The 26,324-nt window shown below is 37.2% G+C and overlaps 1 protein-coding gene across 4 annotated transcripts in view; it reads right to left on the bottom strand.

The window, feature by feature from the left end:
• SPATA6 (spermatogenesis associated 6) overlaps positions 1-26,324 on the bottom strand; it is a 50,047-nt gene that overhangs the window by 15,316 nt on the left and 8,407 nt on the right. For 2 of the 4 annotated variants that reach the window (XM_075097671.1, XM_075097670.1), the window contains exons 5-11: positions 25,916-26,040; positions 21,290-21,370; positions 18,382-18,660; positions 16,525-16,612; positions 14,799-14,839; positions 12,906-13,078; positions 3,387-3,486 (exon numbers count right to left, since the gene is read on the bottom strand). In XM_075097671.1, coding sequence (XP_074953772.1) covers positions 3,387-3,486; positions 12,906-13,078; positions 14,799-14,839; positions 16,525-16,612; positions 18,382-18,660; positions 21,290-21,370; positions 25,916-26,040 — 887 coding nt within the window. Of the gene's footprint in view, positions 1-3,386; positions 3,487-7,993; positions 9,022-10,051; positions 10,115-10,194; positions 10,311-12,905; positions 13,079-14,798; positions 14,840-16,524; positions 16,613-18,381; positions 18,661-21,289; positions 21,371-25,915; positions 26,041-26,324 lie in introns of those variants that run through there. The other 2 variants (XM_075097672.1, XM_075097673.1) reach the window with 2 other exon arrangements.

The raw sequence follows: 26,324 nt of genomic DNA, 5'->3' as shown, positions 1-26,324 counted from the left end.
TTATTTATTGGCTTTTATAATGAGCTACCATTTTCCATTTAATGCATTTTACCAGACAAAAGTTATGCTACACATCTGAATACTTAGATTCCATACACAGGGCTGAGAATGTGCTTACCCAACTTTAAAATATATCTATGGTACACTTAATGAAACGTCAATGATATTCTTAAGAGTTGCCAGAAGGGAGTCTTACCTTCCAAATGTGATCTACACATTTATTAGCTCATACTTGCCCTCTTAGGTAAGTAGGAGACTGAGCACCTTATGGGAAAGGAGCAAGTTGCTCACCTGAGACAGGATGGTAGACATTCCACCATACACAACCATGTTCACTCTACTTTGAAGAGCAAAGACACTACTTAAGAGGTGATATTAAGTGATGCTTTTAGCAAAATTGCTGTAAGGATTAGCAAACAAATTCATATCTCATGCTACAGAAGAAATAACTGGAAAAAAAGACTGCAGTAAAAATAATCAGCTTGCTGGTAACACAAAACTGGGAGAAATGACAATAAACAGTGGTACATGGCAAGAAGATGCAGAGCAAGCTGAATGGCAGGCATATGGATGAGGAAAAACCTAACACGATTTATTGTGGTGAAATACAAGGTAATAAGTGTGTTTGTAAACAGGAAAACTCTCTTCCTTCAGCAGTCAGACTGCAAAGCACTGAAGAGGAAATGGGGTACAGTGGTAAATAAAATTCTGCAGCATTTGCCAGAGGCGAATTATGTTCTGGAAAGCAAAAAAAGATGGAAACATTACGATACTGTCAGAATGTCACAGCACAAAGCTACAGTGGACACCCTAAGGAATCTGCAGCAGAGCTCCAGTCACATTATTTTTACACAGTGCTATGGAAACGAAATTTTGGAAAACACAGCTGGATGCTTCTGGGAATGGTTATTTAGCATTAGGCTCTTTGGAATGAAACAGAATAAGAGATACTTTTTAACCTTTCAAAGTTCGGAAGAGGATCCAGTCTGGAGTCAAAATCTACTCACCACATTGCCAATGCACTTGCTTTACTATTCCCTCCCTTTCAAGATGACCCGTTTACCTCATCCATCCACTGCATAACAACACAGCCTAGATTTGGTCCATCTGGGGAAGCACAACCAATCCCGGTGTATTTTACAGTACTCACTGCAAGTAGACCTAATTTTTTTTTTTAAGCAGGTCAGCTGCTGTTAGCACAGCTTTCCCAAGTTAGGTGTACACGATTATCAAACACGGTGAGACGTCTCTGTAACATCCTCCCATTCCTTTTGCTCAGTGGAATAAAAGGAAGTGAGAAAAATGGTCCTTTTCCAGCACTGTTCTGACCAGGGTGGTAATTAAGGACTCAAAAAATCTTACCCAACACCCTGATATCTGGATTTTTTAGGGCAGAAACATGAGGTTTTCCTGCAGTAGAGGAAACAGAAAAGCATTATCTCTGATTATTAATCCCTGTGAGTATTCAGCAAGTGTTTGATACTGGAAGTGACAAGGTGTGCTAACAGAAAGCCAACAGAAAGCATCGTGCTTCAACAATCTAATACCATGCTTGCAAATTTGTGTGCATTTGTGCAATATCGCAGCAAAAAGTGAATGCCAGTATACGTGTAAGTCATTCTAGAATAAAATGTTTTAAATTATATAAGTAAATAGGAGAAAAATTATCAAATTCTCCTTTACCCATTATTATCTTTAATAGTCTTTATGGCTGTATGGAGAGACTGTATAACCAGCCATCCAGCTCTCCTAACAAACTAGTAAATCTTTTATCATGAAGTCATGGTCTACTATTCAAGGAAAGTAGTCAAGGACCACTGGAGATAGTTCAGGTTGTGCAAACTTTCATTACATGCAGGTGCTGGACCGTCATGAAATCCAATTTGTTATCTTAAGTTTGCTGAAACATCAGAGAAGCATTTGACATGATTTGTACCTATTTTGGAGTGGCTGAAACACAGAAAAATGTGATGGGTATCTTCTGTTTGAGAGGCAGCAGCTCAGAAGATCATAATGTTGGTGTACAAACGCAGGGAGGTACAGCATGAACAGTCTTAGCATGCATGAAAAAATGCTTCTCTGAGATTAAAACAAAAAGCACAACAACTAAGCTAAAAATGAAGATTGAACAGAAATGAGAAAATAATCAGATTAAGAGAGCATTCAGGCAACACAAGGAGCTGCTCAGGATGGCTAAATTTGGGGAAATAAATAAATAACTAAATAAATCGAACCTTCAGCGCTAGACAGATGTTCTTCACTACTTCTTGCAGCAATGGATTGAGACAACCTTCACTTCTGCCCCAACCCTCCCCTCTGCCATGGGTTTACTGTAGTCAGTGGAGTCACTGCATCCCAGCCAGCACAGCTCATATGCCAACGCACCAGTGTTACACCTGCCGTTTCTGTGCTGAGTATGAGGTGGGGAGGCCAGGGCTCTCTCACTTTATCACGCTTCCCACTGACACAGTAAACTACGTCAGAGGGGAAAGGTGGGCAGCTGGGGACAGCAGCAACTTAAAATTGCAGCAACGTCCAAAAGCAGATTTCTGTCAACACTCCTTTTTCTAAGAGGAGAAACCGAATTAAAAAAAAGATACCGTTCTCCACTTTGAGAGACTCATGTCTCTTAACTGATCAGTAACATTTGTGTGTCAGATTGTCAGACAAAAACAATAATTTCATCAGAGCTCCTAGTCTTAATCTTACCTACCTCTCATCCTTACATCTTTTTACCTTACCTTTCTTTTACTTCACCTCACACTTAAGACCCTAAGTTCTTTGCAGATGAACAACCTTGTTATTCAGTTTGTACAATACTTTGGCCAGGGAGATCCTGTGCCACAACCGGGTTTCTCAAAAATAGCAATAGCAAAAATTTTTCTGTGTCTAAAATCACACTTCAAAATCCCATCAGACTCAAGGACAAAATATTCTGATCTCGGGCATAATCTCATTAGATGAAGAACTCTGTTTATTGAAAGCCAGGTAATTAAGGGAAAAAAGCACACAGCTGAAGAATAATATTAGCTCTACAAACAGCTGGACACAAGCAGCTGCTGATGTACAGCTGCACAACATTTTAAGCCTTGACGTTCTACAGATCTGTAACATATTTTTTGCTTAAATTGGAAGTGGAAAACCAGATATAAAAAAAAAAAACAACCCACATAATTGTTCCTAGTACCCTGTGAGAGGTTTACCATTACCAGCTGCACGTAACAGCTACACATAAGGAGGCTACTGAAATCAGCTCATATATGTAATCCATATTTCTACAATCAAGGTTGTCTCAAAGGAAAACATTATAATAAATCCAAGACTGTAGGTACAGTTCCTCAGCCATCTTGGAGAAAAGAAAGGATTTAGTTTGCAGTCAAACTTACAAATATTAGGCGCTGTCTAGCACTGTGTGTCCTTAAAATATTTTTCACTCTTTTATGGATCTCATCTCCATTTGCTGGTGAAGGCCAACCAGAGCTAAATCTGCAAGAGGAAGGGGAAAAAGAACAGAAGAAATATTTTCTTGTTGAAAAGCTCAAATATGCTTTTGACTTTTTTTTTTTTTTAAATTATGAAGCATGCATTACTTCCTTCTATCTGGAACATACACAATGCTTAGATTTGATTCTTTTTCTCCTCTGGGGTACAAGTAAAGAAACATTTCAAAACAGTATGTATCCACAATACCAACAGAAGATGCGAAACACAGAAAATGTTGATGATTTTGTAACTGCAGTAATATTTCTGTAATGTTTGTATTGTCCCCACAGATTAGAAAAGCTATAGAGTTATCAGGTGATGAGGTTTCATTTTCCTCTTTTTAAAGGAAGTGTTACACACATGAAATTCTTTTCACTGTAATAAATCAACAGGAAGATAACTGCAATCCGTGCAAATTGGAAAACCCATGGAATTAAAAAAAATACAAATTAACAATCTTTATTTCACAAGATGGAACTGCATTTTAAGTTGCTTTCTTACATTAAAAACTGGGTAGCTTTCTTGATATAAGTGACTTAAAACCAACAGCTATTTTTGGATCTTACCCTTTTATGTTTTGCAGCACATTTTTCCCACTTTGAAAAAAACAAAAACAACCAACCAACTAGACCCCCCAAACCCAACAACAACAGCAACAAAAACCAGCACCACCAACAACAAAAAAACCAAACCACCAAAACAATCAAAACAACCTTTATGCTTCTCATCAAGTTCAGATGCTGGCAGAAATTTCATATCAATAGTTATTCTCAGACCGTTAAGGGAGGCAGCTAAGATTTTAAGAATACGATCATTTACACACCAACCTCCACATGTTAGTACAATCAAAAATGTATTATTACAAAAAAAAAAAAAAAAGAGAGATATCAACATAAGGAAAGAATTTTTGGGAAAAACTTATGAAATGTTTACTTACACAGTCTCATCACAGTGGATAGAAACAGGGCACCATATCAAGATTGTGCATCTTCATTTCAATGTTTCCTAACCTCTGAGAACCTGACTTTGCACCAAGAAAACAAAACCTCATGATGTGGCATCATGCTAATATGAATACAGGTCACCAGGCAAGCTGTGAGCTGGCAAGCCATACTGCTGCAATTTGAGCTAACGGAACAACAGCCAACAGCAGTACTGGGCTGCCATACTCTGGGTGGATTAGGAGCACGGGAAAGTGACAAGCTTTATTAGTCAGCTTCACAAATTCAATTCAGTGGAGAAACATCATGACCCTGAACCCTGAGATTCTACTCTGGGCTCAGGATAGGTTTGTGGGACTGAGACTGCAAGCCCTTCTGCTCTCTTCTCTCCGGTTTATCACATCCCCTCTGTTATCCAGTCTGAAATCCCCAATCTGATCGTGGCTGGCTTAGTTTACCTTCATCAAACCTCCAGAAATTTCAATACAGCTAAAGAACTGTACAGCTCCTTCCAGAAACAACAAACCAAGCACACACAGAAAGCTTCAGTCTGAAACAAGTAACTTGGCAACATTAAAATTAATGGAAGCAGGATCTTGAAAATGAGAAGTGCCAGGCTGCCTTGAAGGTTACAGGCAGGGCTGGAAGCACTTTGCAATCTTCTGGATCATTCCTTCTATTACCAGAGAGAGACAGAAATATAAGAAGAAAGGAACCCGTCCTCTGCTTTTGAGTAACTTTCTTCTATTTTCTTGTATCTAATCAACTTATTTGGACTCGCTTATTATTGCTTACATTTCCAAAACCTCTGTTTCTGTTCTAAAGACCCCCAATATTTTCAGCCTGTTTATGAGTTTCTTTAAATCAAACCACCTATTTCTGAATGCTTCTATTTTTCTTCAAGGAAGGGTGCCAAGAAATAACACAATATTGGGAGGATGAATCATATAATCTACAGGAGGATGTATGTTCCATATTTCTAATGACATTTAACATTGTTTATCTTTGGATCATTACAGGCAAGAGTTTTCTCAAAGCTGGCTGTAACATTTGTGTTAGCATCCTGAACATTTACAATTAATTGCAAATGCAACAGCATGTATGGCAAATCCATACTGTTCAATTCTTTTGCATACTAGACTCTAACGATCTGTTGCAATAGAAGATCTCATGTAACTTTTCCTAAAAGAAAGCAAAACGGTTTGTGAATTTTGTTAGGGAGGGAAAGCATTGCCTTTAAAGAAATAGAAGTGTAAGTCCCTGGAGTAGGCAGGAACATCAATTTCATAGAATCATAGAATCGTTAAGGTTGGAAAAGACCCTTAAGGTCATTGAGTCCAACTGCTAACCTATCACTGCCAAGTCCACCACTGAACCATATCCTCAAGCACCACATCTACCCTTCTTTTAAATATCTCCAGGGATGGAGAATCCACCACCTCCCTGGGCAGCCTGTTCCAATGTTTGACAACCAAATTTCCCTAACACAGTCAAACCCAGTTTGACATACTGCGCTGCAACGCATGCGTTCCAATAATGAGCGGTGTTTTGAGAATTTTTTTTTTTTTTTAAAGTACAGAGTAAAGGAAAGGGGCTGGAGAGGGGCTATCATCTTACGACTTCCTATTAGCATTTACGAACATTTACTAATATTAAAGAACCTCCAAAACGCATGTTTAAAAATTGGCATCCCAGATGCAGTAAGAGTGAGTCATTTCCCATCTGACAAATAAAAAATAGACCCATGAAGTCATGGAATCTTATCTACACAGCAGCTGCTGTTCTTCCAACATCCAGGTTGCTGGCACTAAGAAGAGAAGTTAGAATAGATTGCCTTTGGGAAATAAATTTTATGAACTTCATATGTAAGTTTTCAGATCATTGTTACTAATCTTAAATTTACAAATGTCCTTGGAGATAAATGTATTTACTTTTGGAAAAAAGAAAACCCAGCTTGCTATTGTATGCATTTAGAAAATACATGGCTATGTCTGAAAGATGAAGATTTAAGTACTTAATTCAAGAACTATTAGATTTCCTTCTTCAGATGGTTTTATTGATCAATCCACTAGTGTGCGCTGTGGTATAAGAAATGTTAGCCACTCACACATACCCCAAACTTAATTTACAACACAAAAAAAAAAAAAAAAGAAAAAAAATCAAACCCCTAAGTGTGATTAAAAACAGTATCAGCTTCTCTTTAATTAGTTTTCCTAGTATTGTTATTGTCTAATTTTAGTAATAACTAGAGTCTAATCCCCATTTGAAGTCACAATGTTAATATTTACACCAGCCAAAACTCAAACTAAAATAAAATCATGCCTGAAATGTTACAACCATAATCTGAAGTGAGACCTTTTTATGATACTGTAACTCTCCTACTGGAAATATTTTATAAAATAGGCTGTAGAGCACAGCTTCTTAAAGTATAAATAAAGGGATTCCATTTGCCCAAAATCACCAAGAATGAGTTTTTAAAATGGCTAGCTACTTATTTATGTGATTAAAGCATCACTATCATATTGCAATGTTGAAAGGAAAGTCATTTCATTTCAATGACTGTTTGTCCTGATAAACGAAATAAACTCCTACAGCTTTATTCTTTGTCATACTTTCAATTTTCCTTGGGACTTGCAAACATTCTGCAGTTACATCAGTTTAAATTGTTTATTGATTCCAATAGATTGTATAAACACTTTGGAAATATAGCTCAGTGACCTAGAAAAAGCCAGATCAATCATAGAACTTCTCAAGATTAATTTCAAAGATGTTGTGTCGAGCATGATCAAGGAAACAGAACCATTTTCCCTTGTAATGTGACTAAAGGCATTTATTTTCTTTTATGAGATAAGGATTTTTTTTAAGGTCATACAGACAAAATCTACCTTGGTGAAAAAAAGAAGCCTAAAGATTGTGCTAAAGTTATTTTCATGTATAATTTTATCCACTAGGATGAAATACTCCATTAGAAATACAAACTGGATACATCCACCCATGTACTCTAGTCAAACAGCAGCTTGTGAACTTGAGAGCTGTAATAAATAGGAATTTTCAGATGTCAGACAATCCAATCATCCACTTGCACATAGCAAAAATATTAATATCACATTTCAGCAGGATACACGAATACATTTCATATCACTAGAATTAATGCAAAAGCCGCCCGCAGAATATTTGCAATGCCTACCATGGCCCCTTCCCCCACTGTCACACCTCCTAGCCTTGTGAACAACTCTGTGCATGTGGCCTCCATGAAGAATTCATCAGCTTCAAAGACACAGGCTTCATGCTGAGCAAAACCACATACAAGGACAAACTATCAGAGGACAGAAATCAATGAAGTACTGTAGTACCAGATTCACAATTGGAGAGAACGCTACTGTAATTGGGGAGAAGAGGGATAAAGAACTCTTAAAGCTAAGTATAAACTGAAAATCCACAATCTGCAAGAACTTATACATGGAAAAAGAGAGGTTCTCAAGAAAACCAAATATATTTAATTCTGAAATAGAAATAAACCTCACAGATTTTATACCCAAGTAGGCATTTAGGCAGCATTCCCAGTAAGTGAAGTAAATTGCTTTATTCTCATTTAAGAGGACATGAAGTGGCAGTTCAGTACGATGAACTTGGTTCTCAGTGCATACTGGTCTGTATGGAAGCACAACAGAAAGGCTGGGCTACACTTAAATAGTTTTACAATTTTGTTCTGCTTTTTCTCAAAATGACTGATGGCTATGAACCTTGGTGTAGATGCAGCTATACTGGTCCAAAAGTGTTTTAGAGACTGTTTTGGTACATACCAGTTCCTGAATTGTAATGAAAACATATCAAAACGCAAATACTGTAAGAATGCAAGGATTTTAAGTGGAGGAAGTATGCTGCTTTCACAATGCCAGGATACTACTACAAAGCAGGAACAATTACACACAGACAAGGCCTTAAATCAAAGCACAGCAGCCTATATATTTGGAAGCAGAAGCTGACAGCTTAGCTGTGTACCCATTTGTTCTCCCTCTTCAGTAAGAAATTTTAAAGTAAAAATTTCTCATCCTTTCTAAATAGTTTCTCTTACTTTCAAAAGCCCTCTTTACAGTTAGTCCTTGAAGCACTAGAGATACTAATTTAAAAACTCAGCACTGAATGTAAATGCTTTCGTTTCCCTCCTAAGCTTTGTATCTGGTCCTTAAAACTGGGGCAAGATACATCATCCTCATGTAAAAAGTGAATCCCAAATGGCAGACAGCTTCTGAGACTTCAAGGAAGGCCCAATACTCCAGCGGAGCAGTTGCCCCAAACAGGTTCAAGTCATTCTGGTACTACGCCATCAGTATGTCGTAAATGGGCTGTACCTCCTTATCCTCTTTGAAGCTTTTCCATTACCTTCTACCATCTCTGAATTAATTCACTTATACATAAAACAGCTTTGACAGCAATCAGTTTCAAATATACCTACTGTTGCAGCAAAATCAACCAACGAAAATGACAAATAGTACAGATGTTTGTCAAAAATATGAAGCAAGGCTTATGTACTGCTCAGTTTTGCAGAATATAGTATGGAATAACTGATCTTCAAGTGTTGATTTCCAGAGGTTAACTTAAAGAATGCAAATTAAGGAAACTTCCCCAAGAGGTGAGACTGATAACCCAAAAGATTCAAGAACAACCTTACTACCAAAATAATAATAATAATAATAATAATAAAAAAATCAGCAATAATGACTTTTAAATAGCTAGAAATAGACAGGAAACCTAATTACAGCCTCTCCCTAGAGCAAGCTTTTTTCCTAAAAAGTCTGCTCAACTTTTCAGTGTTCCACTTTGTAGTAGAAAGTTCTCACAATTTAAACACACTCTCACAGAATTAAACCCTGTCTTAGGATGCACGCCACTCTAAAATTTTAGGTGAACTACCTGTTGTCTGGATTTTGCTATGCAACAAAACTAGTACCCAAGATCCTGGGGTGACATTTCAAGATCACTGAAGCCAAAGCTTCCAATAACTGGAATTTTCAAGCACTCCACGTAGGATCTAGTCTTTCATTAGTATTTATCATTATATCTATCAGTAGTAGTAGGTAACTTCATGCTGGTATTTCCCTAGTACTTGAAAAAAGATAACATAAAAACATGTTAGTAAAACAATAGAGGAATATTACAGAAGGGCCACGATCCATACAGTTAATCTCTGTCTTACTTCAGACAGAACTTTGGTTTTGGTTAAATTTTATAATAGGTAAGATCACATATTAGCAGTATAACCAGAACATAAAAAAAGACATCGAGGTGGACTTCACTCTGGAAATTATTCTTTTTCTGATCAATGCTTTAAAAAAAAGGCAAAAGCCTGCCATGCCCAGAGTAGGAAAAAGAATCCTTTGATCCCAAATGCATGAGAAGTAGCTTTGCCTTTCAACGTAACAGAACTGGTCAAATACTCTTAGGATTGTTGTGGTCTCTTGGGAAAAGAATTTCTCTTGTGCCAGCAGATAGATCCATTCAGAGGACTTCTGTCATTACCTTACAGAATTTACCTCACCGTTTCTCCCTTCCTTTATGAAAAGTACTGCAGTTTTCAGTGCTTCAAGAAAGGCTTACCTTGTAAGTCCCAAGAAAAACACCATCTTCTAGGAGGGCATGAGGATGTGCTTTCATAGTGCATGTAAGGACTGGATCTGAATTTTGCTTTCCTGCAGCGGCGTTGAGAGAATATAGTGCTAATGCTCTTTCACAAAGCATACAGGATACTTATCTATGCGCAAAAGGATACTTGTCTATGCACAACCAAGCAGTCTGTGGGGGCAAGTCAACTGCATTGACTGAAGCTGGCCACACCTCATGGGCAGGAACTGAAGAGTGTGCATGTACCATTGCTCTGCACAGGAGCTAGAATCAAAATGAGAAGTAGAGTTGTACAGCCACATCACTCAGCTTAGTGTCAGTTTGCAACACTAGCAAATGCTTTCCCTAGGTGACCTAAATAATGAAAAACGTAAAAATAAAGTATGAAAAAGAAATATTCAAAACTTTGCTGACTTCTTCAGCAGTAAATCTACTGACAGTTCTGCTTCTGGCTCAAACCCAGTGGAAAAGGGTAGAGGGTTGATTTTTGGTCTCTCTAGCAAGCTCATAGAAAAGACTGGAAAGTGTTGGAAAAAGGGCTCAGAGGACCTTATGCAAGACCCCAATTTCTGTATCACTGAGAAGTATTGCAGTGGCTTAACAACTGTTAAGCAGCGCTCTGGGAAGTATGCCCAAGAAGGCAGACATTCACTTCATATTACTTAAAAAAATAAAATAAAATAAAAGAGGAAAAGGGGAACTAAAGGTCGAGGTGGGAAGTCAAGTTTCATATTGACTGTGGGTTGACTAGCATTAGCAAAAATAGCCTGGATATGCTAAGCTCTTTCTCTTTGTAATTCAAAATAAAATTGAGGAAATAAACACCAAATATTGTGAGATAAGACTGTATTCTTGCAAATACACTAACACTGGTATACTTTCAGTAGTACTGATTTTCTCTGTGTTTCTATGATTTGAACAGCAGCGTTTGCATGCATTTCCAAATATTGACCTCTGATCCATGTTTGTCATTCCAACTATAGCTCTCAGTATAGTCAGCTAAAGCCATTGTTATCTCAGCAGCATGAAAGAGAGATCAAATTTTTAGACTATACCCTTTACCTACTTATTTTGAATTTTTTCTGATGACAAAAGTAAATACTCACATCTTTAACATAAAGACGTGTTACATCTCTAAAGAGCAGAGAATATTTTTACTAATAAGAAGAAAATACATAATTTCACAAGATCACAAATCTCTTCCAGAGAAGGGCTTATAAAAAGCAAAAGCAAGAATATTCAGATGATTTCAAGACTAACTGGCAGATGACTAAATTACTATGCATGTAACAGCAGCTCACAACTTACAAGACTCAATATAAGGGACCCTATCAGCTTTAAATATAATTAATTTTAAAATTTACCACCACCACCCCCCCCGCAAAGGAGTCCAGTTGAAAAAAGAAGGATAAAAAAGTCACCATTACACTATCTCTTCCCTAGACATGGGTAACTAATGCACAAACAATGTCAGGAGAGAGTGGGGAGATAGGCAAGATGACAAAGAAACGTCCTCCAAACGCCAGATATATCCTAATCTCTGTATAACAGTTCAGAAGAAGTACTGTTACACAGAACAACAAACAAGCAAGTTTTCAAGCAGATGTTAAAACACCAACTTGATCTTTCTACGTATTAAAAATTCAATCCCCACCTGACATCTCTCATTTTTCTTTTTAAAGAAAAAAAACAGAGACAATTTTTCTGTTTTGAAAAAAAGGCTATAAAATGCACCCTATGAGCATTAACTAACTGAGGTACCAATGGTAACAAGAATGAAACAGCCTGGAATGAGTGTGAACTAGCCAAAGTACATCTCCAAGCAGGGCCTCAGCAAACATTTCAACATTCAGGACAGGACATCAGCTTCATCCTCAGCTTCTCCCAACTGTTTTATTTATTTGCTTTATCAGGCCCAGCTTTGTATATAGTTTTTCTGCTCCCAGAAAGCCATCTAGTAACTTACTAAACTGAATGTACAGTAGAAGCATTGTGTACCAACGACACGTTCTACTCAGCAGGGAATACTCACTTTGAAGGACTGGAGGACTTAAGCAGGAAAAGAAATTGATCACTTTTTGACATTTCTTCCATCCCACCCTCAGACACTGAAGCTGTGAAGCTTGTCCAAAATATTAACCAGGGATTGAAATCCACTGAATTAAGGGATATTAGAAACTGTCTCCACCCCAATATCACTGAGGTCCATGGAGACTACTAAGAAAACTAATTTAAATATAGCAATTAATAGATACACAACTGCTGCAGGGGCCCACACTTCAACTCGAACAAAACAACACCAATAGAGCAGAAAGATTGGAAAATAACACACTGACCAGAATAAAGCTAGCCCAAGCATGTTACACACACTAGTCACACATCTGACTACAGAATAGCCACGATTATGTGCTTACAAACACTAGGCTGAACAACAGCCAGAAGGAAAAAATGTTTCCAAGCGCCTCTGGTAAAGCATACTTGACATGTACCTAAATTTACATTCCTGAGATTCTAATCACCTCTGAAATAGTGATTATTTATTTATTTAAGTATTCTCTGTTTTAGACAGACATTCGCAGCCTGAAATCTGGGGCTTCATTGTTTCAGAGAAGGTTAGCAACAGAGATGTCAAAGATCCTTTTCATTGACATAGTATTAGGACTGTATTCACTAAGCAGAGAGGTGATGGCAAACACAGCACCTGAGGAAAAGTCAAACCACAGCATATTTCTTGGGGAAAGATTTTTCAGTCTCTTCAGCCTGCACACCTCCAAACATGCAACTATAGTCGTGAAAGTACCGCTATCATCTGCTCATATTAATAATTCCAGAATTTCACAAACAAAATCAAGTCATTACCTTTCTCTTAGAGAAGATCGATTTAGCACAGAACTCAGAGAATGCTTCTGAAATGCTGGAGGTGCTGAACGCTCTAATGAACTGGAATGGGACTGTCTGTTGGGTCGATCTGAGATCACATCCTCATGGCAAACATCAGAACTGTTCAAGTCTTTTCCATGAGTAGATTTTGCCTGTAAAAAAACCCACCAAACCTTACTACCATTTATTATGAATATCAAGATGTACGGTTTTCATGCTTTAATTTTCAAACCAAAAGGTTAAAGGTTGCACATACATGCAGGAAAATCTGCCTGCTGGGGAAAGAATGAGGACGCTCATTTCATAGAAAAAGCTATAGTTTAAATTAAATCAACAAGTGTCAGAGGAGTCTGTTGGTATCTAACACACCATCTTATGGCAAAGTCTAGTGTAGCAGGCCTATTATCACCTTTTCTGACTGCACAGTGTAAAGGTTTACCCCTCCCAGGAATCTCACAGATTCAGAATGATGCCTGAGAGTCTAAACAACACAAACCTCAGACCTCTCCTCAGTGTGGGAACCCTTCGTCTTAAGACTGTTTCCTCCTTTTTTTCAGTTCCTGAAGAGAAAACTAGGGCCCATCTACCCATCTTCTACTCACGCTTCCCTTTACTAGGTACTCCTTTCATGGTTCCTCTTAACCTGAGACATACCATTAAAACACCTCCATGGGTTATCCCCTTTTACCTGGAATGGGGACTTTTACAGGAGCTGTTTCCCAAGGCTAAGGGAAAAACAAACAAACAAAAAAAACCCTGCAACAAAACCAGACGAACAGTAATCAGGTTATTCATTAGCTTTTTATAGGCTGCAGGATTTTTTCCTCAGCTTTGGGAAACAGCTCCTCTTAAACAAAGTCATATCATATTTCTGGCAAGAAAGAAATACATTCTCTTCAGCTCTGATTTTGTGAGGATCACAGTGATTAAGGGCATCAAGAACATGATGAATTAACCTGTAGCTCATCTACCTGCATTCTCCAAACAATGACTGCTCCTAAAATCTACTTTCCCACTGGGGGGCAGAGGGGTGGGGGGACAACAGAACTTTAAAACAGCCATAATTTAAAAATCCCACAAAAACCCAATTACATATTTAGTAGAAATTCTCTATTTTCTTCACAGTTTCTCATTTACAGCCATGGAACAATCCAGAGGTGACACAATATTAGATCCACATGGTACACAAAACTGCAATCTTTGGTAATAAAAGTTTAGAATCTGACAAAAGTGCACTTAACACATATCAAGGTTTATCCTCTTAATTTCCCTTCTTTCCTCCTCCCTGTTATTATCCGTTTTTCCAGCCATTAGGAAGCCTAACGGGGCATATGTAATTAAATGCCTAAACCACAATTTCTGCAGTACTTCAGGAACAGGATGGAAAAAATTAAAAAACACCAGAAAACAAAGGAACCCTGACTTTAATCTTCAGATCTATTTAATACACAAAGCAGCTAAAATCTGAAAAAGCAAGGATGAGAAATAACAGTACAGTGGCTTGCCAGTTGTACCAGTGCTGCCTTTGCATACAGGTCCAAAATGAAGCATGCTCTCAGAGTGACTGGGAAGGCAAATGCAAACTGCCTTTAAAGGCTCTTCTACAGCCTTGTCACAAGCCTTAATGCCAAGGAGAAGCAAGTTCTGTATGTACAGGCATGAATATCTCATAGAGTGCTAAGTTTCACATTTCTATTTGTATATAACCTGTCAGCAGGCCTAAACAGTGTTAGATAAGATTTAAAATGTCCCTTTTCTTGCTTTTGATACTATAGTAGATGAAGTTTCAAAAATACCTACACAGGACAATCTTTCTCGCTCAGAGCTTCCCAAAAAAACAATTTGTAAAAAACAGCACTTCAAAATACTCACTTTGGCTTTCTTGGGTCGGTAGCTGCCAAGAAGAGAAGGATCTGGAGAAAGAAAAAAAGCTGTATCCCAGAAGAAATTAAAATTTTATGGAATATTTTATAAAATAGCTTACCTTTACTCCCAAACAGTACTAAAGCAATTTATTATTATACATTGTGAAATTCTAAACAATCTCCTCAGAATATTTCAGGAAATCGCTTTCTTTAGCCAAAAGCAATGACTTCACATTTAATGGAATACAATGTTTATAACAATGTTAAGCACCGTCTTCTGCATAGACCAAAGTGGTGCATTTTGTTAAGCTATTAATTGCCCAAATCAATATGAAAATCAAGCTCTAGCATTCCCAAAAATTCATACATACATTACACTACCTTACTAATCTTCTCTGAACAAGCCTCCCAATAACCACCTCTCCCCTCCTTCTATCACCTCTTCATTCCTTCCCTCACCACTGATACACAAACACAAGTACAAAGCCCATAGAAACATAGGTGGGGAAACTATTAGGTCCATATCTGGTTGGGACATTTCACCATTGTCAATATATACCTCAGCCCTGAGGGAATGGCATTAAATTACTTCTGGCTTCTTGATTAGTTTTATCAGCCTGTATTGAACAACCCTCATACTGTGCCCAAGCCCAAAGAGGTACTTCTATCCTGTACAGCAACGTAGAGACACCCCTCTATTAGCTGCCTGCACAAAAGCAAAAAAAGGACTAAACTGTACTGTCACTATTAAGACTTCTAATCCTAGGAACCTGTTTATTTCAGAAGTTACAGTTAAGCCTCAAGACACAGGCAAGTGACCAGTGAATCCTCTGAATATTAGCAGTGAGGTTGACTTCAGTCTCGTAACCAGTGGCCAGAAACCACCAACTCAGGTATGCAATGGTATCAGATGATAATAGTTCTGTTACATTATCCAGATACTACAGATTGCTAAATATGACCCCAAAGGGAATGTGAAACCTTTAAAATCCTGCACCCAGTGCTACTACAAAGAACAAATGTAAAATAACAAGTGCATAATGATTTGCTATATAACAATTTATAATTAGTGAGGAGGCACAATAAAAATGAAGCAGAGCACACATAACAAACAAGTACTGATGTGACTCATTAAAATCCTCATATTGCCAGACACATTCAATAAAATCAAGTTTTAGGGTACTTCCTTAAATTTCTGGTCCCACACCTTTTATTAAACCCTCACTTGCTGATACCAATGAATGCCAAAGCATTAACAATGGTAAGTCACCGATCTATTACTCACAAATACTGCTGAAATAAACATTATTAATTTTTGAAGAGACAGAGCCCTTGAACTTCAAAATGATCAGTGCTCCAAGCCTGATCAACACACCCGCAGACTGTGGTGCAGATTTACTCCACTATCCAACTCATCAAAACAAGTAGAGTGAAACACACCACTCGCCTGGGCTTTGGAATCTTGTACTCCCACTTTCATACCATGTAGAACTATGTTCCAAGTTTTATGAGGTAAAGAACTATTCAAAACCACCTTTTGCAGCACCTTTTGTAGCTTATTCAGTGTTCTTCCTATTCCTAGGAAGAAAGAACATCTTTTTCTCCATTATAGACCGACTCTTTTTTTAAAAATAAATTTAAAAAATGAAACAAAAACCCCAAACCAAAACAACTTCACTAAACTCCTGCAGGAAACAAAAGCATTAATGAGGTATATAGGAGAAAATACTGACCATGGTCTACCTTGGTCCAGGCTTCCACTGTGCTTTCTTGTGTGGGACAGCAGGTGTGAAGTTTAATACCAGGACTTGGTTGTTCAACCTGAAGCAAAAATACTGTTAAAATGCTCAGTATCAGATGTATAATTTTCTTTTTTTCCTGTTTTCGTTCATGAGATTAAATCTACTCTGTTCTTAAATACTATTTAAAACTATTTGCACAACATTTTGCTCAAGATATGTGTATTATTAGCATTACTGTGCATAAACAGAAACAGTACTAGAAAGGTCTAGAAAACTCTGAATATCATATTGTTCAAAGAAAAAAATGCAGATAGTTTCTCCTTAGTCTATGAAGTCTGCAGTCTTTTTAAACAATTCTTGGTATCTCATTATTTATTCCAAACAGTTCAGATCTCACCAAGACAAACCTGAATCTCTTCCTAATTAAAAATGTTACATTTAACATAATCTCGTTTAAATTTTCATGTAACATAAAATGTCCAGGCCAAAAGCATCCTTAGCAGTAAAGATGCCCTAGAAGAAGCATTTGTAATCTAGAAAGGTCATGACAGTCAGGATATGGTACATTAACAGGCAAGCTTTTTCCCTTTTTGTGCAATCAAAATCAATAATCAGTGTTTAAAGATGCTATAATTAAACATTGAACTTCACTTATAGACCAAAAACCAGAAGATTTGATTAAAAGGAGTTAAAAGAACAGTAGCTGAGAGAGAGACAAACAGTAGGTTGATGAATGATTAATAGCTTAAGGCCAATCTGAATTTCTAAAATGTACCTATATGTAGAATAAACCTTAGGAAAGAATTCTGACATTTGGCATGATATTATTAATTCATTTGTATATAAACTAGGAAAAATTAAATAAAGTGAGAAGCAAACTAATTCACACTAAATTATCTCAATGGCTGTGGCTGCCCAGAGAGGTGGTAGAGTCGCCATCCCTGGAGGTATTCAAAAGATGTGTAGACGTGGCACTTCAGGGCATGGTTTAGGAGACATGGTAGTGTTGGGTTGACACTTGGACTTGATGATCTGAGAGGTCTTTTCCAACCTTCATGATTCTATGGTTGTATGACAAGTGTCCAGAACTGTAGCCAAATCATGTCATACCACAGAATCAGAACAATCTCATCTCTGTCCCCTACGTGTTCGAAGTGGTATTCTAAAAATAAAGGATTGTTGCAATCATAAGACAAATAAAGAGAAAAAAATATATGAGAATATGATCCTCCAAGAGGCTGGGAAATCTGGCCCCTTCGTATTAAAGCACTGAAGTACTTTAACACAGTTTCTTTAAATAAATACCTAATTTCAGAACAATTTTTCACATATGGTTAGCAAAAAGTCCTTATGTGGGTGCTAACGTCAGGTTGGTTATGAACTCTAAGTCAAAGTGTTAGAGATGTAGCTCTGAGCAAAGGAAGTGTTTCAAAGATCACAGGACGCCAACATAAAAAAAGCTGAAAGAGAGGAAGTGTAACTGTTCATAATGTGACTAGACACCCTTTCTTTAAAATCTCATTCAGGAATTTATAATACTAGTATCAATTACTTCCAAGCTGAATTTATACACCTATTATCCTGTCTAGTGCGCTGGAAGAAAAGAAATGGGGCCTCAGAGAATTTAACCAAGATATTCATGAAAGAATTTGATCTTTGTTACTAATGCAGATAAAAGAAATTTTATTTTAGTTAATTTTATATTTAAATCACTATGTGACAGACTTTTAAGGAGAGAAATATTATTCATCTAAACTAAGAGCTGAATGAATTTTTCGTGCAGTATTTAGTGAAAGAACAATATTTGATCTGAGCTTAAGTTGGAAGCACTTCGGAGAGGATACAAACCCGTCTAACTACAAATGGAGGTTTATCAGTTTCTCTTCTGAACTCATAAGGACCAAGGTTTAAATGGGCCAGTCGTTGCCTGGCTTCTTCTGATAGCTCACACATTCGTCTTTTTGTGTATGGAGATGGAGAACGTGATTTAGAAGCTATAGTAGGCTGCTCATAGTTCTTTGTTGCTAAGGTATGCCTGCTTTTCTCAGGTGAGAGAGTATTTTTCTTTGGTAATTTTGTTTGCAGTTTTCCATTTGTGGTTGAGTGATGTACCCAGTTCAAATCACCCTAAAGTGGAAAAGAGAAATTACCTGGTTTGACATCATGCAGAACAAAGATCACTGAAAATAACGCAAATAGGGAACTAATAATTTTAACAGAAATAAATGCCATGTCAGCTGATGCTCCCCTCACAAAACTATAACCAGACAGCAATTTAAAAAACAACAACCTATTTACCATTTTCTCTGAAACCAGAAGGAGGTTAAAACACAGATTACTACATGTTAGATGTTAACCTTAACTATCTCATACTTACCCAATTAACTGTCTCATACAGTTAGTGCGCAGAGATTGTAAAAGTTAAATTGAATTTTATTTTAAGTTCATTTAACACTAATTTTACCTGGATTGGACATACACAGATTTGAAGCATTTTTTTCATCTGTTTAAATTTTTTTTAACCTTTCAAAATTCTTAGCCTTTTAATTGATGTATTTTAAACAGACTTCTATTTAATAATTTAAATTATATTCATTCAGAGTTGCCTAAAGCATCACAAAAAGTGTAATTACATTCTCTGATCTTTATGTTTTCTTGGATCATGGTGAGTTTACTAGTTCTTTAAATAGTTATAATCAAGAAGCTATGTTTAGTAAAAAAAAAAACCCACACAACTCCCCCCCCTGCAGAAAAACAACCTACCCCAAAACTTTAAAGACCATCTTCCAAAGATCCCCTCAAATCATGTGAATACTTTTGCAAAAGAAGAGACAAAGCAGCTGTAAATTTGTAAAACTGGCACTTGACAACTGAAATATGGATATTGTAGCTAAGATTTATAAAATCAAGCCATTATTAAATATTGCCTTAAAAGTCTATCTCTGAGTTGATATTGCTTTTAAAATACCTACATACAGCAGAATACAGGAAAGGGGAGGAACAACCAACCTCACCACCACCCTTCCCACAACATAGGATAGCAGTGATGCTGTTTTAGTTTCTGTTGTGTTGTTGTTACTGGCAAAGCCTACCTGACAATCACGACTGACGCCCCCTTCAGATAACTATTAATGTCTTCAGTGACCAATTTCAAATTCTGGGAAACTGTTTCCAACACTGAAGTTTTGTTTGAAATACATTATCATTCCTTTGTAATTCCTGGCATTAAATGAGCACTGAATTACTCTACAAGCTTTATAGGTCAAGGCACTCTAGATTATACAACTCTTACCAGGCTACTTAGTCATCAGCATGTTTTAACTTTGAATACTGCAGTATGGATAATTAGGCTTTTTGGTCAGATTTGGCCCAAATTCACATCGTAAAAGATCAAAAATAATGGTATAGCAAGACTTTTCTTCCTGCTAGAAATTCTTTTTCAAGCTTGAGGAAGTTGACATTACTCTTAAATCTGAATGTTTCAGGCACTACTTCAGTTTAGAGAAACCCAGAAATAAAAAGTCTAACTTGCCTTCAAGCCTTTCCCTCTACACCTAACAATGAACGAGGCTGAGGTTGTGTGTTTCTTTTACATCAACACAGTTTGAATTTGGCATCACACGGACTGTTCATGCCACTGTCTTTCTCACACCTGTACTAGCACTTGTGCAGCTGGTAGTGAGCCAGAGTATGGAACTGGCCCAAACAAAACCAGACCTCATTCTCTAAAATGAATTTCAATTTCACCAGAAGTAGGCTGTCCTTCTGGCTTACAGCAATCATGAACGCAGACTTTCACTGCAACACATGCAAATTTGATATGCCATTCGTAACGTATTAATTATTTTTAAGGAATTTTTAATTTTAAATCAAACTACCCTTATTGAAGACACTTCAGTGAAGTTAATTATCATTGTGCGAAAACTTCCACTGATTTTTTTTGTCCTTTACCTAAGTGTCGCAATAGTTTTCTTCTGCTAAATTTGGAAGAAACTTCTCAGTGAACTAATTAGCAATGCCACAAACAGGTCAAAGTCTCTTAATCCTCTTTGCACACAAGCCTTCCTAACAACATTTTAATGATGCTGCACCGTATTTCAATAGTCTAGCAAAAAGAAGATGACATAACAGTAACTCTATGTGACAGCTTGTGCCAGTAAACGCAACCAAAATTCCAATCCATGAGACCACAGAAGAGTGCTACTAAATGAACAAACACATCAGAGAGGGTTTTTTTTCCTGTCTCTCCAGCTACTTCACTTTTAACTTTGCTCATTGCAGAAGCAGCATTTCCAGATTAATATTGGTGACAGCCTTTTCAACAGAAATCTTAATTTGCATTACTATTAGTGATATTGTTATGGAAAACAATTAATTGGTTTGTTTGATAATGTACCTTTTCTGACTTCATCTAGCTTTCACTGTCCCACCTTAAGTGTCAGTAAGAAATGGTGAGAAGGCATCTTCCCACCTACAAATACACCAGGGATTGACACTTCAGCTGATCATAGAACATAGCAGCCGATAATTGTTTCAGATTCAAGCAACTCTCAGCGTTTACTGTCATGCACCAAACCCACTCTTTACTCATACTTGATTAAAAATTTAATCAAGTTGTCAAGCACCCATGACAACTGCTTTAACCACAACAAAAGAATGAGAAAAGTTTGAAGTGAGCAGCACATGCAAAAATTGGAACCAAGGCTATCGATATTAAATCTAGAAATTAAATTGCAAACAATTAAATTATGCTAACCTGTATGTGACTCCTTCCTGAGCTTAACAGACTTTCTGTAATAAGGGAACTTGTAGAAAATCTCAATTTTGGTGCAATTCCCTAGAAGAGAGACAATAATTGAACATCAAGCTCCAACTCAAGATAAAGGGTATCAAAGAAGTAAATGTCACCTAATGTAACAAACCATTCCTAATTTTCAGCTATTTCCTTCGTTAATTTCAGCCTTTAATAAAGATAATTAGAAAAGACAGAACAGCAATGATAAATGTCAAGATGCTAACATTTGCATTTCTGACAATTCAATTACAGATTATTATATTGCTTTCGTACAACAATTAAGGTCTGACTTTTATTTCAATACATTTATTTGTCAAAAGCACTTTTAAAGATTTTTCATGCCATGCTATATAGCATCAAATAAAAATTCCAGTCATGCTCTAGAAGTTTCATTAATGCTAACTTTGGAAACTTATTTATAAATAGTCTCAATTGTGCAATCTTTTTTGTAAAAACATTTTGAAAATTAGTTCCACTGCAAGTAAGTATTAATTTATAACAGTATGATTAAGAATCCCCTTTATTCTGTAATCATTACAGCAAAGTCTGATTTCTGTGGATTATCTCCCATGTTTTATAACTGTATTCCACTTCCTCTCAATCCCCTCTTACACATGTGGCTGGCAAGAGGCAGCCCTAGACTGACCAATTTGGAGTCAGTGGGATCCATCTGGGCCTCCTGGTCAATCAGCACACATGTACTAATGGCCAGCAGATCCTTCCATCTTTACACGACTAACAGTTCCAGTTTAACTCATCTTCTTTTACTTTAGACGCATCTAGAAACACAATACCTTTAACTTCCTGTTAAATTTAGCTACAACTGGCCAACATATACAAAATTTACTGGGTGGAAATGGCAGAGATTATGATGCAGAAGTGTTATTTCCCAAAACAGCAAGATTAAAAATGATGTAAAAGAACCAAAGGCCACATATGCTCTAAACAAGTGGGAATCATCTATGTACATCTCATATAGCTCTGTAGAAGCAGAGAGAATCAAGTGTCCTTATAACTTTCTACCTTCTCTTCTTTCAACACGGACAGAGTTCACTGCCCTGAGGCATCTGCGTGCATGGGCATTTGTGCCCACGAACATACAAAATCACTGAGAAACAAAAAGGAGCTGGTCTGTTTGTGACGCTGCCCCACATTCTTAAGAATTAGCAGGAACTGCAAGAGTGAAGGCTACTGCAGAAACAAAATATTCTCTACCACCTGCCTAAACAGAAACTGATTTCCCAAAGAGGAATATGATCTGGCCCCAGGTTAGATTATGGAAATGAAATGACAAAAATGCCAAGAAAGCTCAGTCATAGCAATTAACAGAGTCCAGGATTCAATCAAGTCAAGTTATGGCATATAAAAGGGATTTTAAAGCTGACTGCCTTTAATCAACTCATTTTTATTACTAATGAATTGTCAAGTGCTATCAACAATTTAAAAAAGGACACATCAGAATTAGTAAGTCTTCTATAAAAAGCAACAACAGAGCACCTACTGATCTCACAGAGGCTGAGAATGATTACTGAATTGTTAAATGCTCAGCTAAAAAAAAAAAAAAACCACACAAAACCATGCTTTCTTCAGAGAAATGGTTTGTGGAGAGGGGATACAGGATGGCACTCGCATACATAGGCATAGATATGTCAAAAGTAACTTATAGGCCAAAAGCAATCAGAGGAGTTCTTCCATTTTCTGCAGTTCCCAAACTAGGGGTTGCTGAAGGATATTCAATACAGTATTACGTAGACTGCTGCATAGCCCCAAACATATCTGTAAACGAAAATCCAACCAGAAAGTTTTTGGCGTCTATTCCTCTGCCTCCAGCTTAGTGGTGTCTGCAGCCCTGAACAGGCTTCTCAGTCCTCCTGTACCCATCACTAAACAGAAGTGATACAGACATTAACATTAATTTGATAATAGAAAACCTGTAAAGGTGGTTCATATTTAGAAGAACACAAGTTAGAAAACAAGTCTTACATGTGTTTTTGACTGTAAGGAGCATGAGTCCAAGTCTGTAGCTTAAAAAAGTATATGTGAATATCATAGAAGGTTTCGTATTGGTATGCTAGCAAAAGACAGAATAATTAATAATAAGCTGTTTTAAGTAACATGGCAAATGCTGTATGAGGGTGGGGGATGGAGATAAGGATGTCTTTAAGAAGTCACCACCAGTCAAGGCTTATGCAAATTCTGAAAGGCAAGGGTTACAGAGGAATACAGAAGAGCCAGCAAAAGCCCCAACTGGGCAACACTGGACCAGGAGAGATAACTTGAGGCACGTCTTTTATGCGTATTGTGTTTGTAAGCCTCGTAAGACATTTAACCAGAGACATTATCAGCCAAGTGCCAGATTTCTGGAGGAGTTCTGATCCTTTCAACTTGGGATTCCTTCCAACTGGCAGATTAGCAATGTTCATCAGACACTGCTTGTCACTGCCTATCTGAACTCCACAACCATAACCTTGCTGCTGCTACCTTTATTTTTTTAATAAAAGACAAATTTATTGAGAATCAAAGTGCCACTGAAGCACAGCTGTCAGTCAAAAATACTCAGCGTCTCAGCTAGCTATAAATAACCTTTCATGTGGGAAGAACATGGCTTGACTAGCATAGCAATAATGTGAGGATTCTCAAGACCTTGTTTAACACTTTTACTTTTGCTTAGCATTCCCATTCAGTGCTTGGGACTGACAGAGTTATGAGATATTTGGCAGTAAAGCTTAGGGAGCACTAGAAGATGGAGGCATTTGAGACAACATTTCTACTGGAGGTAAAAATCCTCTCACAGCTATCCGATTTGGCAAGCAAGGAGAAGAACCACAAGCTCTTGTTGGGAGCCTCCCTCCAATTCCATCAAACACAGCATCTTTATTATTCCTGCAAATGGGGTCAGTATGTCAAAATCCTTTCTTAGACTGCTCTGTCTGTGATGGAGATGGAAGAGAGCAACAGATACTTCTGCAGTCCTCGTTCCAGGGCAGAGATGGATTTCATTTACACTGTTCCCAAGGATATGAAGTACATTTCTGTCTTACATCAGCCAACTTTTTAAAGCTACTACAGTGTCATCATTCAGCTACACATCCAAATGACTCTGATCACATCTTCTCACAGCTCACAAATTATGGCACTTCCTCTTTATTAGGAAAATACATAATTTTTGTATTAAAGAAGTCAGCCCAACAAAACCCCTCAAACTTCTCTAGTGGCTCTGCCTCTATAAAGATTCATTATATTGCATTTATAAAAAACGTGAAATCATTTTGCTAATACCACCTAATTTATTACTACCTCCCTATCTATTCTTTCTCAACACCAGAAAAGTACCTATTCTGTAAGTAATAAAAAAGTAATGCAGTCCCACACCCTTTCTTGAGCCACCACTAACATGCATAGGATAAGCCATAGCAAAGAGGTGCTATGGCCAAAAAATGGTGGCTATTTTTGCAGGGACAGTTTAAGCTGCTGCAGAACAATACATTTTGTATCACAAAATCACAGCTTTAATTCATTCAAATGTAACACAGCATTAGACACCAAATTAGCACTTCTAATTGCAAGTGCCTGGGCAATTTCCAGGTTGACCTCGTAGGAAAAAGATTATACCAGCTAAAAGATACCATGACCTTTAATCAGTATTTCCCTCCTGCCATGTGTTTTTAATCCAGGCATAATGGGCAGGGCAACTCAGTCCCTGTCTTTCCAATCCAAATGTCCTGCGACTCCACTAGTAAAATTTAACAAAAAATTAGACCAACCAAACAAACCCTAAAACACATCTCCCGTATCATCACCATCATCTTCAAAGTACCTTCCTGAGTTATTCAACTGACACCTAAGGCTCAACAATCAAATTCCATGGAAGGGAAGTGTGAGATAAATTAATTTTCATTTACTATGTACTTGAGCCCTTATCTCCAGAAAATTAACATTAATTCATTGCACTCATTCTGCCAATTAGTTGTCATTTATCATAGCTTTTTGGAAACCGTAGAAAAGGCAAGTTACTAAATGAGCATGAATGGCCTGAACAGACTTTAAGAAACAGGCTTTGGAACTGAAAAAACAATCATGCAGCACTAAGCTAAATTTCGGTTACTTACAATTTTAGTGGTGATCTTGCACCTCAGGGAGGCCCACAGATCAGGTGGCACAGCACTATAAATTTGTACTGACTGTCATTGTCCTAAACAGTACCAAAAATGGTCTGAGACAAAATGCTACAAAGAGAGACTGAGAAGGGAGGGTTACATGGTTTATCTGTTGAGAACCATTAAGTCGATATAAGATCTCCCTCTTGTATCCCTTCAACTACCAACTGCACCACAGATTAAATAGAACAGAAGACATGTCATGGTGCCACACTGCAAAACGAGTGGAAACTAACTTTTTCACATTAATTTCTTGACGCATTTTGAAAAAAGATTATACCATCACCAAAGTTCAACTGTGGAACTGTACATTCAACACCTGAAATGGCAAAATCTGTCAGAAGTAATCACTTCTTATTTGAAGTAGTTCAAGGGTTTTCTTCAGTGAAACCCGCTATATCATAAATACAATCCACAGATATTCACTCACTGTAAAAGAAGAGGACCTCTTCATTAAAATCTCACGATCTAAACCATGGTGCCCACAGGTAAGCTTAGGGTCAGGAAACAGGAAATCTCTTGTATTTTCTTCATATGTAGCTAGAATTTTTCCTACTAAAAAGAAAATATATACTTTAATTGGAAAATAGACAAAGCCATATAGTACAGATACCACACACAAGACCATATAGAAACTAAGATAAATTTTGTTCTTTAAAAATTAACAGCATGGCTCTAAAACTCATGTCACACCAGGAAATAACCTCATCGAGTTAAGTCTGGAGCAGAAATGTGCAGAATCTACTCTGAAAGTATGTTTCACTGTTATAAAAAAAACCCAAAACTTATAGAACAGTTAACACAGTCTTTTTAAAGACACTTATGAGAAGTTTTCGCTG

Source organism: Phalacrocorax aristotelis, chromosome 6 (assembly GCF_949628215.1).
Source record: "Phalacrocorax aristotelis chromosome 6, bGulAri2.1, whole genome shotgun sequence".
Classification (NCBI taxonomy): Eukaryota; Metazoa; Chordata; class Aves; order Suliformes; family Phalacrocoracidae; genus Phalacrocorax; species Phalacrocorax aristotelis.
This window is presented reverse-complemented; position numbering and strand designations above follow the sequence as displayed.